Source organism: Trachemys scripta, chromosome 7 (assembly GCF_013100865.1).
Source record: "Trachemys scripta elegans isolate TJP31775 chromosome 7, CAS_Tse_1.0, whole genome shotgun sequence".
In the NCBI taxonomy this organism is placed as follows: domain Eukaryota; kingdom Metazoa; phylum Chordata; order Testudines; family Emydidae; genus Trachemys; species Trachemys scripta.
The window spans coordinates 107,361,041-107,374,051 of record NC_048304.1 but is presented as its reverse complement, the minus strand read 5'-3'; the positions used below and the strand labels follow the sequence as shown (position 1 = coordinate 107,374,051).

General features: G+C 40.3%; 1 protein-coding gene across 1 annotated transcript in view; it reads left to right on the top strand.

Moving 5' to 3' along the window:
• The window catches only part of LOC117880106 (deleted in malignant brain tumors 1 protein-like), a 52,356-nt gene that overhangs the window by 12,064 nt on the left and 27,281 nt on the right, over positions 1–13,011 (top strand). Inside the window, exons 7-10 of the mRNA XM_034775842.1 lie at positions 1,807–1,845; positions 3,497–3,647; positions 6,663–6,865; positions 12,191–12,205. Coding sequence (XP_034631733.1) covers positions 1,807–1,845; positions 3,497–3,647; positions 6,663–6,865; positions 12,191–12,205 — 408 coding nt within the window. The remainder of the gene's footprint in view (positions 1–1,806; positions 1,846–3,496; positions 3,648–6,662; positions 6,866–12,190; positions 12,206–13,011) is intronic.

The window sequence follows — 13,011 nt, the reverse complement described above, 5'->3', positions numbered from 1 at the left end:
CCTGATATGGAAAAGGGATTTGAACTTGGGTCTTCCATATTTCAGGAGTATTCCTGGGCCACTGAGCTATGGGATGTCCTGATATAGAGTTTTCTCCATCTCTCCTGTCCCATCTGTCCTACTTTGTATAAATAATGAAATTGTCATTGGAGTAGGGCCTTTGAATTTGGATCTGCCATACCTTAAGTCAGTGGTTCTAAACCAGGAGTACCCCTGGGGGTATGCAGAGGTCTTCCAGGGAGTACATCAACTCATCTAGATATTTGCCTAGTTTTACAACAGGCAACATAAAAAGCAGTAGCGAAGTCAGGACAAACTAAAATTTTATATAGACAACGACTTGTTTATGCTTCTTTATAATACTATACACTGAAATGTAAGTACAATATTTATATTCCACTTGATTTATTTTATAATTACATGGTAAAATGAGAAAGTAAGTAATTTTTCAGCGCTCGGATGCTGTGACACTTTTCTATTTTAATGTCTCATTTTCTGTAAGCAAGTAGTTTTTAAGGGAGGTGTAACTTGGCGGTACCCAAGACAAATCAGACTCCAGAAAGGGCTACAGTTGTCTGCAAAGGCTGAACGTCCTAACCACCAGCCTATAGAGTCATTCTTACACTTTGCCCCTCTCCCAATGAATTAATTGTCATTCATAGTGGCAATTCAGAGAGTCATTCGTAATGCTAAAAATCTATTTGCCGAAAATCTTTTGCCCAGTTTTATTTATAAATATCCCTCTTCCTAACAAAAGAAATGCATTCCTAGGATGAATTTCTTTCAGGATCTACATGACACATGCAAGAAAATCAAACACCTTAGCAAATGTCTTCTCGTGATACTGAGAGATGTCATTGAAAATGAAAAACAGACCCTAGCACAAAGGGTCTGGTCTATGACTGGGGCTCCTAGGAGCTACAGCAATATAAATAAAAACAATAATAATTAATCCGCATGAACATTCATTTAAATAGTCATATTGACTTATATAGGGCTAGTAAGCAGAAGAGAATTATTGTTGGAAATGTAGGGCTGAAAGGGATCTTGAGATTCCATCTATATTTTCCCTCTGTGCTAAGACCAGGATACCTAGAACATCCCTGATAGATTTTCATTTAATCCTTTCTTCAAAACCTCCAGTGGTGGGGATTCACATGCATGTTTACAGGATTGGATCCCAAAGGGTTAACATTCATATTTCTTAACTCTGTTTTCTCCTTCCTCTTCTTTTAAGTAAGTGTTTTCATTACAGTAATCAGAGGAAATGCAGACAACTAGCTTTTTATCAGCTTTGTGAATTATGCAATTGGCTAGAAATATAGTTGTGTTATTTGCAAGATGGGTCCCTGCTTTGTATTCTCTAGTGTCATGAATGTCTAGCCAGCCATCTCTCTCCATCCACCTATATACCTACCATGTTCTAATTTTCATCCTTTCTCTCTCCATCTATCTTCTCCCCCCATTCAGTTATGCTTTTAATTTGGTTATGATTTTATTGGTGTTATCTTGAATTTGGCACATTACTCTATAAGTCTTTCTCTCACTATTAAAGATAAGTTTCAGAGTAACAGCCGTGTTAGTCTGTATCCGCAAAAAGAAGAACAGGAGTACTTGTGGCACCTTAGAGACTAACAAATTTATTAGAGCATAAGCTTTATGCATCCGAAGAAGTGGGCTGTAGTCCACGAAAGCTTATGCTCTAATAAATTTGTTAGTCTCTAAGGTGCCACAAGTACTCCTGTTCTTCTTTTTACTATTAAAGATGTTGCTGATTTATGTATTATTCTCCTTTTGTATTAATAGCTACTACTACTACTACTACTACATGGCTGTCTTCAACAGGTAATTCATAATCTTTTACTTCTTTATTTCCATTTTGTATTCTTCTTAATTATTTCATTATAATACACAAATAATTCCCATATAAATGGCATCAGATTCCTTGGATAGGAAAATAAGTACGGCATGGTGATAAACCTCTGTATTTTTTGCAGGCTGTCTTCAGGCTGACGGCAATACATTTTTTTGAATATCAACTTTTTCTTTCTTTTGACAGCTAGCACTTCTAAGTAGGGATATGGTAGTACTGTAGTAGTTTATTTAGGTATTTATGCTTTAAAGTAAGCACATAGGCCCCAATTCTGCAAACACGTATGTATGTGCTTAACTTGGCTGACGTGACTAGGCCCAGTGGCCTCAATGAAACTATTCCTGTCAGCAGAATTAAGCATGTGTGTATATGTTTTCACAAATAGGACTCTAGAGCCTAGTGATACTTGAGTACATTTGATGAGACAATAACCGTGGAACAGGTTGGAATCACTTTTCATAGAAGAGCTGTATTATAAGAGAGCTTAGTGAGCTTACTAACTGAACACCATCCAGCCTTTTCTCTTACTCACCAATTAAAAAAAAAAATTACTACAGTCCCTCTCTGTCTCTCATTTTCCCCATCTATACACTGAGGATAATATACTTACCTGTTCGGTAACTTGCTTTGAGAGCTATTGATGAAAAAGGCTATAGAAGATCTTGGTGGTGTTATCATTATTATAATTTTCATGACAGAAGTAACTTGATCTGCACCTTCAAATGCTTGTGATCCAAAGATGCATCAATTGCAGTGAAAGTTTTCTATGAATCTCTTATTGGTCAAAATGTTCATTGACTGAGGTCACTGGTTGCATCCGTCTCATTCATCCAGAAGTTAGTGATTTGAGGGTGCTATGCTGCTTTCAGGAACTCACTGTGTCTGTGTTACCCTACTTGTTGCTCTTTGGCTCCAAGTTAATTACAATTACACTGGTTTCTATATATTTTTGGTAAAATATTACAGTGCCCAAAACAAAACAAAAAAGCACTAACCCCGTCCTTCTCTTTTATCTTTCAAACTCGACGAGACCTGGTAATTGTCTCTTTTCAGCATTTTTTGTTCAGTCCATTCCACTCTCTATCACTTCTGTTCCCTGTCCTTCTCCAGGAGATAGTAAGGCACATTTGAGACTGCTCCTTTGGGGACCAGATTTTCAAAAAGTGCTCCTCCGCCCTGCATACATGATTATTTTAGGATCCTTTGAGCTTGTTAGTTGAAGAGCAACTTTGTGGACGGAGGCAAATTTTCCTATATCAAAAACAAAACCCATTGGCATGAAACTCTGAGAACACCAATTTCTACACAGTTTTAAAAGTGTTTGGGCTGAATTCTATCCTTACTGACATCAGTATAACTCCATTGACTTCAGTGGAACAGGCTGGAATAACAGTTCTGTGGAGATTTGTCCACAAAACCTTGCTATTCTGAGCTGGAAGAATGCAATTTTCTTAGTTGTGTCATTTTTTCTCAATAGCTGGGGACCACACTTCCTAAATATAGTTTTTTTTTTATACTGATTGTCACAATCCAAGATGACCTCCCAGACTCACAAATTGATGTTTTTGTAACTATAATAGTTCTTACAGAAATATAGACCTTTTCTTTTATGTTTGTTTTTAGACTATTACCACTGTGGTGGCTACCTCTCAGGTTCTTATGGGACATTCTCTAGTCCAAACTATCCTAGTTACTATCCAAGCAATGCACGATGCATCTGGGAAATACAAGTGCAATACAATGGTTATGTACATGTCCAGTTTGACCATGTTGCGTAAGTAAAGCACTCGATATTTATAAGTAATTTAGTCTTTTTTGATCTTTAATTATTGTGCTATCCAGTTGGTCATTTATTTTCACGGATCTTTATTAGAAGGCCCTTTAACCATTCAAATGCATTATGGATGTATGAGTAACACCATGGGGTGTACATTCATCCCATTTAATGAATTTTCCTGACTCACGTGTGCACTAATTACATTTCGTATGTGCACACCAGACTTCCAAAGTCACCAGACTGGGTGCATTACATGGGTTGGTTACATTGCAAAAACTCTGAAAGGTTGTTGCAATTAGGCTTTGTTTTTACAAAAACAAAATCTGTCTCCTGTGTGCATATGATATATATATAATTGCAATTTCACGTCATCCGTGCATGAGTACAAAATGTTAAGTATAACGAATACAATAACTTGGGGGAATTCACGAGATTAGGTTGTGCTCTTCATCTAATGTTGATTTGTAAGTAAATTACAGTGCACAAATAACATAACGTTGAAATTAGATCACGCATATGGTGACTTGAGGACATAAAGAAATGTTCTCAGAACATCAGTCCTATCTATACCATGATATTATATCTTCGTTTGGTTAAAAGTATGCATGAAGCATTTTTATTTTCTCATAGGTTTCTTTAAAGAGGATTACAATTTTAATGTTAAATATTAAAAATATTAAATCTTCACCTGGACATTTGTTGATAGAGGCTGAGCACATTGTACAGTAACATAGGGAATGTTTACACAGCAGTGAAAGCCTGGGGTTAGTGGGACTCAAGTCAGCTGACCCATGTCAGGGAACCCTGGGCTTGTGCATTTACACTGCATTTTAAACCTAGATAAAGGATTTTCTGACCGGAGCTCTAACCTAGGTCTCTGGCATCCACACTGCAGTGCGCACACCCAAGTCAAAGTAACCCTATCCCAGAATGCCTAGCTTCCCCTCCCCCACACCCTAGCATTGACACGCTAACCCGACGAATATGTTGCACAGTAGGGAAATTCTACTGCCCATTCTCTTTCCTCCTGTGACAGTGCTATTGATGGGACTCAGGTGCCCATAAGGAGCTATGAGTACATATACCACATTATTCGCTCATTTGGTAGCTGTCTCAGGAGAATGATTGCAGTTTGTGAAGGCTTTATACTGAACTACCATCTAATCTGAGAATTGGTCTCGCCACCTCTAGGCTGAGTCACATTGGCAGGAAAATGCCCATGTGCACCTGTTCTGAGGATAATTAGGACATCAGTCTCCAGGACTGTCAAACTAGGAAACGTTGCAACTCTTAAGATTCAAATTGGGATTTTCAATGAAGGTGTTTTTCTTTGGCTGTCTGTTTTGAAGTTTAATAATATGTTGGTTTCAGAGGAAAAACAGACACACACCCCAGACTTCTGCCGGCTGCAGAGTGAAGTGCATCCCCAGATCTGGGGGTTCAGAGTGTTCCAGCACCCCCTAGGAATCCATTATGCCTTCCCCTGCCGCACCCCGGGAGGCAGGGGCAACGGATCCCTGGGAGGCTGTGAGGAAGTTTTGGGACTGGCTCCAACTCGCCACCCGCACAGTGCACGTTGTCTGGGTGCCCCAGCATACATTGCCCCAGGGAAGGCAGAAGGGGTCAGAAAGCATAGTGGGGACCAAGCGGCTGCCATGCCGGGAGGGAGAACAGCCAGAGTGTTGGGGGGTCATCCGTTCCCTGGCCATGCTGAGCCAGGAGCTATGCTACTCCCCCTCCCTGTAGCCTCTTGGTCCCCACTCTGCTCTCTGCCCTCTTTGCTCCCATGGGGCTGTGTGTGCAGGGGCGCTCAGACACCGTGCACCAACATCTGGCTGTGCTCTTGTGACCAGGAAGCAGCTCTCTTTGCAAAAGGCTTCTTCTGATCGGTCTCCACTGATAGTTAGGGCCCTACCAATTTCACGGCTGTGAAAAGCATGTCACGGATGGTGAAATAAGCCCTTTCCCATGATATCTGGGGGTAGTGAGGGAGCTCAGACCCACTTCCAGATACTTTTGGGTTGGGACCCCCATGGTTACAACACCATGAAATTTCAGATGTAAACATCTGAAAACGTCAAATTGACCAATTAAAAAACCATCTGGCTGTGAAATTGATCAAAATGGACCATGAATTTGGTAGGGCCCTACTGATAGTGTACTTGCAGACCCATGTTCAGCAGACAATGGGTTCATGCTGATCTGAGCTGCTACAGTATGCAAAGGGAGGTGTGGCTTCGTTTTGCAACAGCGTGCAATAGATTGCATCACAGATTGTCAGCATCGAAGGACTAAGGAAGTTGCCCCCAGGAACTCTGGGATACATCTGGAAGACTTCTGGGACCTGAGTCAAGCAAGGGCTGCATGCAGACAGAAAAGTAATAGAGCCCAGCTTAACATGGGCTCGGACCCTAGCTTAACATGGGCTCGAACCCTCCAGCCCTGCGGGATTATGGGTCCCTATGTTTGAACCATAGGTTAACAAAGAGAGTCTGGGCTTATATTGCTGTGTAGATGTAACAGTGACAGACCCTGGTTGTTGGCGGGCGGGATTTAACCTGGGGCCTCTGGAGCTTAGTGGATGAGCCTCTACTTCATGAGCTAAAAGCCAATTGGCTGTTAGCTAAGGCTGTAGAGCAGACTCATTAATCTCTCTGTCTTTCTAAATGGTCTCGGTGCCACTAGGTGGGACAGAACACCGCACCCAGGAGGTGTGTGAGTTACAAAGATATACCCGTAATTTCCACTAAAGGCCACATTTTCAAAACATGGGCTCTAATTGTGTTTGTGTAACCTGTCACTTCTGCATGAATGAACATTCCAGGGTACCAGAAATGTAGTACTAGTGGTAGGCAAGCAAAAATGCTAGCAATTGGCACATGTGTAACGAGAGATCAGGCTACTATAGACTGCAGGCCACAATGTCTGAGGCACTTTCAACATTTTCAAAAAGTGTTTTGACTGACAGCCAAAAGGATAATTTACAAGTACAGTCTAACTTTCCCTCCGCAGACTGGAGCAGGACACTAACTGCACTCACGATTTTATTGAAATCTATGCGCAAGAGTCATACACATCTACTTTGCTGGGAAGAATATGTACTGGTGGCTATCAAGCATTTACATCCTATTCAAACAGAATGATGGTTGTGTTTTTGAGCGATGGCAGTTACCAAAATACAGGATTTCATGCTTCTTATTATACTTTCTTCCGAGGTAAGAACAATTACTTTGTCTCAGATATGCTGGTTAGCATGGAGCACATATTTTGTGAACCTGGCTGAATGCACTAATTATTTAGGATTCTCATTCTTTCTCTTATATTATCCATTTTTTATTTCTTCTTTGACAGTAGATAGTTTTAGCAATTTCAGCGGAATGGGAGAGTTTTACAACAAATGCATGGAGGTTAAGAATGTAAACAGAGAAAGTTCCAAATGTAAAGAGAGTATGAAGTTTACCAGAAAACTATGCACCCTGCACAAAAATGCCCCTCCTCCACAATCAAAGGAGGAGGAACATTGAGTGGCCACAGGGGAAGGACGCAGTGCCCACATGGTGCGGGGGAATTGGCTGACATGAAATAGCATGTGTGGCTGGGAAAGGGGGGGCTATCACTTAGGGTCCCCCACCTTCCCCATTGGTTGTAGGGGAGGGAATGTGCTAGCCAGTTGGCTCTTGTGCTCCCTCCACCTAGTCTATTTAAGCTTATCCAGTCTTTTCAAAAAGTGTTCTACAGCCAGCTACCCTGCCTTCCATCCCCTTAGTATAGCATCAGTGCTGTGTTGCTTATGATGCTGAGTTCTGACTGATCACATGGTATGGGATCAGGAAAGACTGTTTCTTGTTGGACCAAATTGGCAAGAATTCTGGGGGGAAGAGGGGGTCGGCTTCTTCTCAGGATCATGGAGGCACCGTTAGCTTATAGCATTACCACATGCAAAGGTTTAACATTAGGAAAAGTTGTACTATTTTAGCACTGCAAAAGGAGCTATGCTGATTTACAGTTGAGCATCTGGCCCGAGATGTATTAAGCAATACTTATCTGACAGGTCGGTCTTTATTAATCATGTATAATATTGTGGGTCTAAAAAGGACTAGACTGCCTTGTAAATGTTGTTTTTGTTAATTAGTTGTTACCTTTTCTAGGTTAGTGAACTCACTTAGAGCCACATACAAGTCAACTCAATTTAGAGATGAGGAAACTCCAGGTGTCTAATATTGTCTTATAGCCAAATCCATGTCCCATGGGTGCAAAAAAAAAGCCCGAATTGCATTGGAACCACAGCACAGCACAAATGAGTGGCCACAGAAAGGTCATGCAGGGAAACTCTAAGACCTCTAATTTCTGCACATCAGCGCTGTGACAGTTTGGAGAGGCCTGGGGTTTGCTCACAACTAGCTGACCTGATGTTCAATATGACCCATTCCTGTCTACACTGACTGCAGAGCTATGGTCAACATCATATTAGTTCACATAACTGAAGGTTATTTCTAACTTGATGTAATGGTCTAATGAACACATGTCCCCCTCTCCTCCGACTTAGCAAAGACATCAGTAGAACCTGACTTGCCGAAAGCTTTCAGTGCCACAATTCGCTAGATGAATTGCGATACAACGTCAAGAAGATTACTCTGATCCTTGGAGCTGCCTGAGTTTGAGTTGCGGAAAATGTTTACAATAGGTCAATAGTTTCAGACACTATTTGTGTTTTAAGATGAAAATAGTTTGTATATTTTCAAGTTGAAAATCCAAGACATTTGTTTCAGGGGAGGGATGGTGCTAATGGATGTCACGGGTGCACAGGAGGGTTTGGTAGCTGGGAAGCTGCAAAATAGGAAAGGACTTGCCCATGCCACCCTGATATATTTTCTATGATATTTGTCTTCCTTTTTTCCTTATCCTCATGTTTACTTTCTCCTTTTTCTTTCCAATCCCTTCTCCTCCCTGGTTCTCATATTTGTCTCCTGCACTTATTCATTCCCTCTCTCACATCTCCTCCGTCTGTCCTTGCTCCCTTCTATTCTGCCATCCTCTTACCCAATACCCTGCCACAAGCCAGTGCTCACCCTATTGTTCAGGGGAGGAGAGGAAGAGTGACAATGTCAGCCAAGTGTCGGCATGTGCTGGGATTACATTGCTGATTTATACTAATGCAGAGACGGGTGTGAGCAGAGTGGACAAGGGGCTTTTTTTTTTTTTGAGGGATGGAAAAACAGTGATTTAGGGGTACACAGAGGGTGAGGCGCTGAGGATGTTGGTGACAGAACATTTTATAAGCCTGGCAAAAAGAAAAGCTGGGCTCAGCCATGGGCAAGTCCTGTTCAGTGTGTACTGAAAATACAGATTTACTGGCTGTTCCTTTTCCATCCACCAACCCTCACTGACACATGTCAAGAGTGCAGCAGGAGTAGCTTTTCTGGGGCCCAACAGCCTACAGGGAAGATTCAGTTTCCCTCAGCAGAGAATTTGACGCTTAACAACGAATACATATCTTAATTAATAATAAACCTCAAAATGTCAGAATATGGAGTCTGTTCAAAGAATCTAATGCTATTGTTCTATTTTGCTTCTCTGGCAGACTGAGGTTTGCTTTCATAAGCCTAACTATGCAGTCTTCATTAGCTGGCAGGATGACAGAAGATTAAAAAATCTTGGCATTTTAGGGAATTGGCAAAAATGGGAAGAAGCTCTTACCCTGATGTGTAGGAATTCCCAGGAAAAGTGGAAAAGAAAAAACATTATTTATTATGCAGAAAATCTGCAAAATATAAAATTAATTCAGATTTATCATAATAATACTTTACATTTATATACAGGGGTTAATTTATGGATCTCAAAACAGCTTACCTAGTAGTAAAGGATCTTTATCCCCATTTTTACAGATGGGGAAACTGAGACATAGAGTTTAAGAGATTGCCAAGGGCCACACAACAAGACAGTTAAAATGTGGGAGTAGAAACCAGATTTCTTGACTCCCAACACCATGCTAGAGCCACTAGACCACAGTTCCTTCCTTGTGATATAACATTTTGCTATCTGTAACTTATTTACTCTTCTCACAACAGGCTCTGGTGGTATAGCTAGGGATGGCTGGAAAACAAGAAAATTCTGGTTTGGAGAATAATTTTGAGGGTTTCAAATTTGTTTTCATTCTGCATCAGAACAAAAATGAGACTGTTTGGGTTTTTGCTCTTAATGAAAAAGCACAAGAGTTTTAGCACAAGCGCTCCCCACACTAGCCAATAGCATGGTAGTTAAGGCATTCACTTTGATGCAGAAAACCCAAATTCAATAATTGAATTTTTTTCCCCACATGTTGAGTTCTACTCACACCTTCTATGGGTCATCTCGATTATCACTTCAAAGTTTTTTCTTCTGCTGCTACTGATAGCTCATCTCAATTGATTGGCCTCTTACAATTGGTATGCGTACTTCCACCTTTTCATGTTCTCTGTCTGTATAAATATCTTCTGTCTGTGTGTTCCACTCTATGGATCTGAAGAAGTGGGCTGTAGCCCACGAAAGCTTATGCTGAAATAAATTTGTTAGTCTCTAAGGTGCCACAAGTACTCCTGTTCTTTATTTGGAAGCAGATACTTGAACCTGGGTCTCTCACATCAGGTGAGTGCCAATCAAAAAAACAATTTCCCTCCTGGACCTGAGACAACTTCCCAGTGAAAGGCTTGTTGAAACAGATATGTTTCCATGAAAAGTTTTGGTTTTGATGAATCAGATTATTCCAATGAAAAAACGTTTGTCAAAAAATTCCCAATCAGCTCTACTATAGCATCCAGCACATTCACATAAGCGTAGGCTATAACCAGATGCATGAGTCACAATTCCTCAGTGTTTTTTACAATTTCTAGGGGGTGGAAATTACACTAGATAGAAAAAAGATTACTGCCCATTATTCCACAGATCGTTTCCCATGTCTTTTAAAGACTGGTGAATGGATGGAACAGACGTGAGGGTCATTTGAACTTTATTACAAAGGAAATTGGGCAAGGGTTTGTGATGATTACTGGAACACACAAAGCGGAGGTTGTTTGCAGGCAGGTTGGATGTGGATGAGCCATTTCAGCAACAAGAAATGCCTGTTTGGGTCAAGGGTCAAAAAATGTTCTCCTTGATTATCTGCATTGTGGAGGTAATGAATCCTATCTTTGGGACTGCCTCAGTCTAAGATGAGACTCATGTAACTGTGGTCCCAGTGAAGATGCTGGAGTCATCTCTACAGGCATTTTCTGATTTTCTTTTTGAAATACTTAAGCCATATACCACACCAGAGTGTTTAAGGTATGTACATGCTTCATCTGATATGGCCTGGGACTAGGAGTTGGGAAACCTGTGTTCTGTTCACTTATACACTATTGTGGACTCGATTGAGTTGCTAGACTTCTTTGTACCTCGACATGAAACACTTGGATATTTAAAAAATGAAAAGCACTATAAAAAGTATAGTTACTAAAACGTATTTCATTTGCTTCCTGTTTACAAAGTAAAACATTCTTCAGACATATTTGTATAGTAAGGTTTTAATTAGACCTAATGCAAATAGTGAAGGTGAAAATGGATTTTTCTCTCCCATTCCTCTCCCCCGTTTTCCAATTGCTCATAATTTCCTCAAAGAAATTCCTTTTTCAGCTGAAATAACCCATACTTGGTCTGAAGCCTTAAGGTGATCGTGTTATGTGGAAAGCTTTGAGTAAAATATGTGCAGCCATTTTTAAGTTATATAAGAAACGGGGATTAAAAATTCTCTGTGTTCCTATTAACATCTTGCTGGGTGTAGAAATTTCAGTCATGGTTTGGTTTGCAGGTCTTATTGCCTGTGTCTTCACACTTTTTTTTCTCATGTTCTTAACTTGTGTTAGCTAACCCAAGGTAAAATCGTGCTTTGATGTTTTCACAGGAGTTAGCAGGTTGAGATAAGTCCTAGGCTGTTCCCTGGTCTATAACTCAACCTGCTAACTCATGTGAAAACTACCAACTGCCTTGTCTTCATTTGGATTTTATCTCAAATTAATTAATGTGAGTTAAGAACACACTTACCTTTTTTTTGAAATGTGCTTCGAGATCTATTCTTTAAAAATGTTATATAAGACCTAAGTGCAATTCATGGAAGTTACGGAACGTATCCTTAGGCATTTCTGATTATTAGGGATCTCTCACAAGACTAACAATTCCATAGGCAATAATCCAGTCAAGCACCTAAGCACATGCTTAACTTTAATCACATTTAATCCATTGGTTTCAAATCAGTGGAATCACTTCCTAGCTTGTGTATGCATATGTGTTGATAGGATTGAGGCCTAAGATTGCATTCCTCTGAATTACCCAGATGTTAGTGATTTCAGGGTTCTGTGCAGTTTTGAGAGATCCCCTGTGTCTTTGTTGATCTATTTGTTGCTCTTTGGCACTAAGTTAATTACAGCTACAACATTTTCTATTTATTTTTGGAAAAAACATTGTAATGTCCCCTCCCCTTCCAAAATAATCAAAATCACTAACCTCTGTCCTTCTCTTTTGTCTTTCAGACTCGACGACACCTGGTAATTATCTCTTTTTAACATTTTTGTTTCGCTTTATTTCTCTTTCCCAATGCTTCCCAATCCAATAAACAACAGCATTACTGCTCCCAAACAGGGATACCAGATGCAGGAGTTATTGGCCATATAAGCTGTGTAAAGAGAGAAGACGGAGCCTGTTGCACTATGCATTCTATCCTGAGGGCCAGAGGAGAGTGACTCTCATAGATATTAGCAAAAGAACCAGGGACAATAGTTAGAAAGAAATGACTGACTCAATGGGCATTATCTTTGCTGAAGAGTTTGAGGGCCCCCTACTGATTAAAAAATAGATGACAAGATTCTTAAAATACACTGATAATTTCTGCAAAGTTGTAGATCAGATTTCCGAAGACTGACTGTTACTCTAGCAAAATAAAATGGCACAGCAAGCTCCATAAGAAACATTACATGAGACTCCACAACAGAGCAGTTCTTGCAGCTGTAAGCGTCTCTCATCCTTCAGACTATAGGGTCAAATGACTATGATTGTTTAATGACAGGTTTCAGAGTAGCAGCCGTGTTAATCTGTATCCGCAAAAAGAAGAACAGGAGTACTTGTGGCACCTTAGAGACTAACAAATTTATTAGAGCATAAGCTTTCGTGGACTACAGCCCACTTCTTCGGATGCATATAGAATGGAACATATATTGAGGAGATATATATACACACATACAGAGAGCATAAACAGGTGGGAGTTGTCTTACCAACTCTGAGAGGCCAATTAATTAAGAGGAAAAAAAACTTTTGAAGTGATAATCAAGATAGCCCAGTACAGACAGTTTGATAA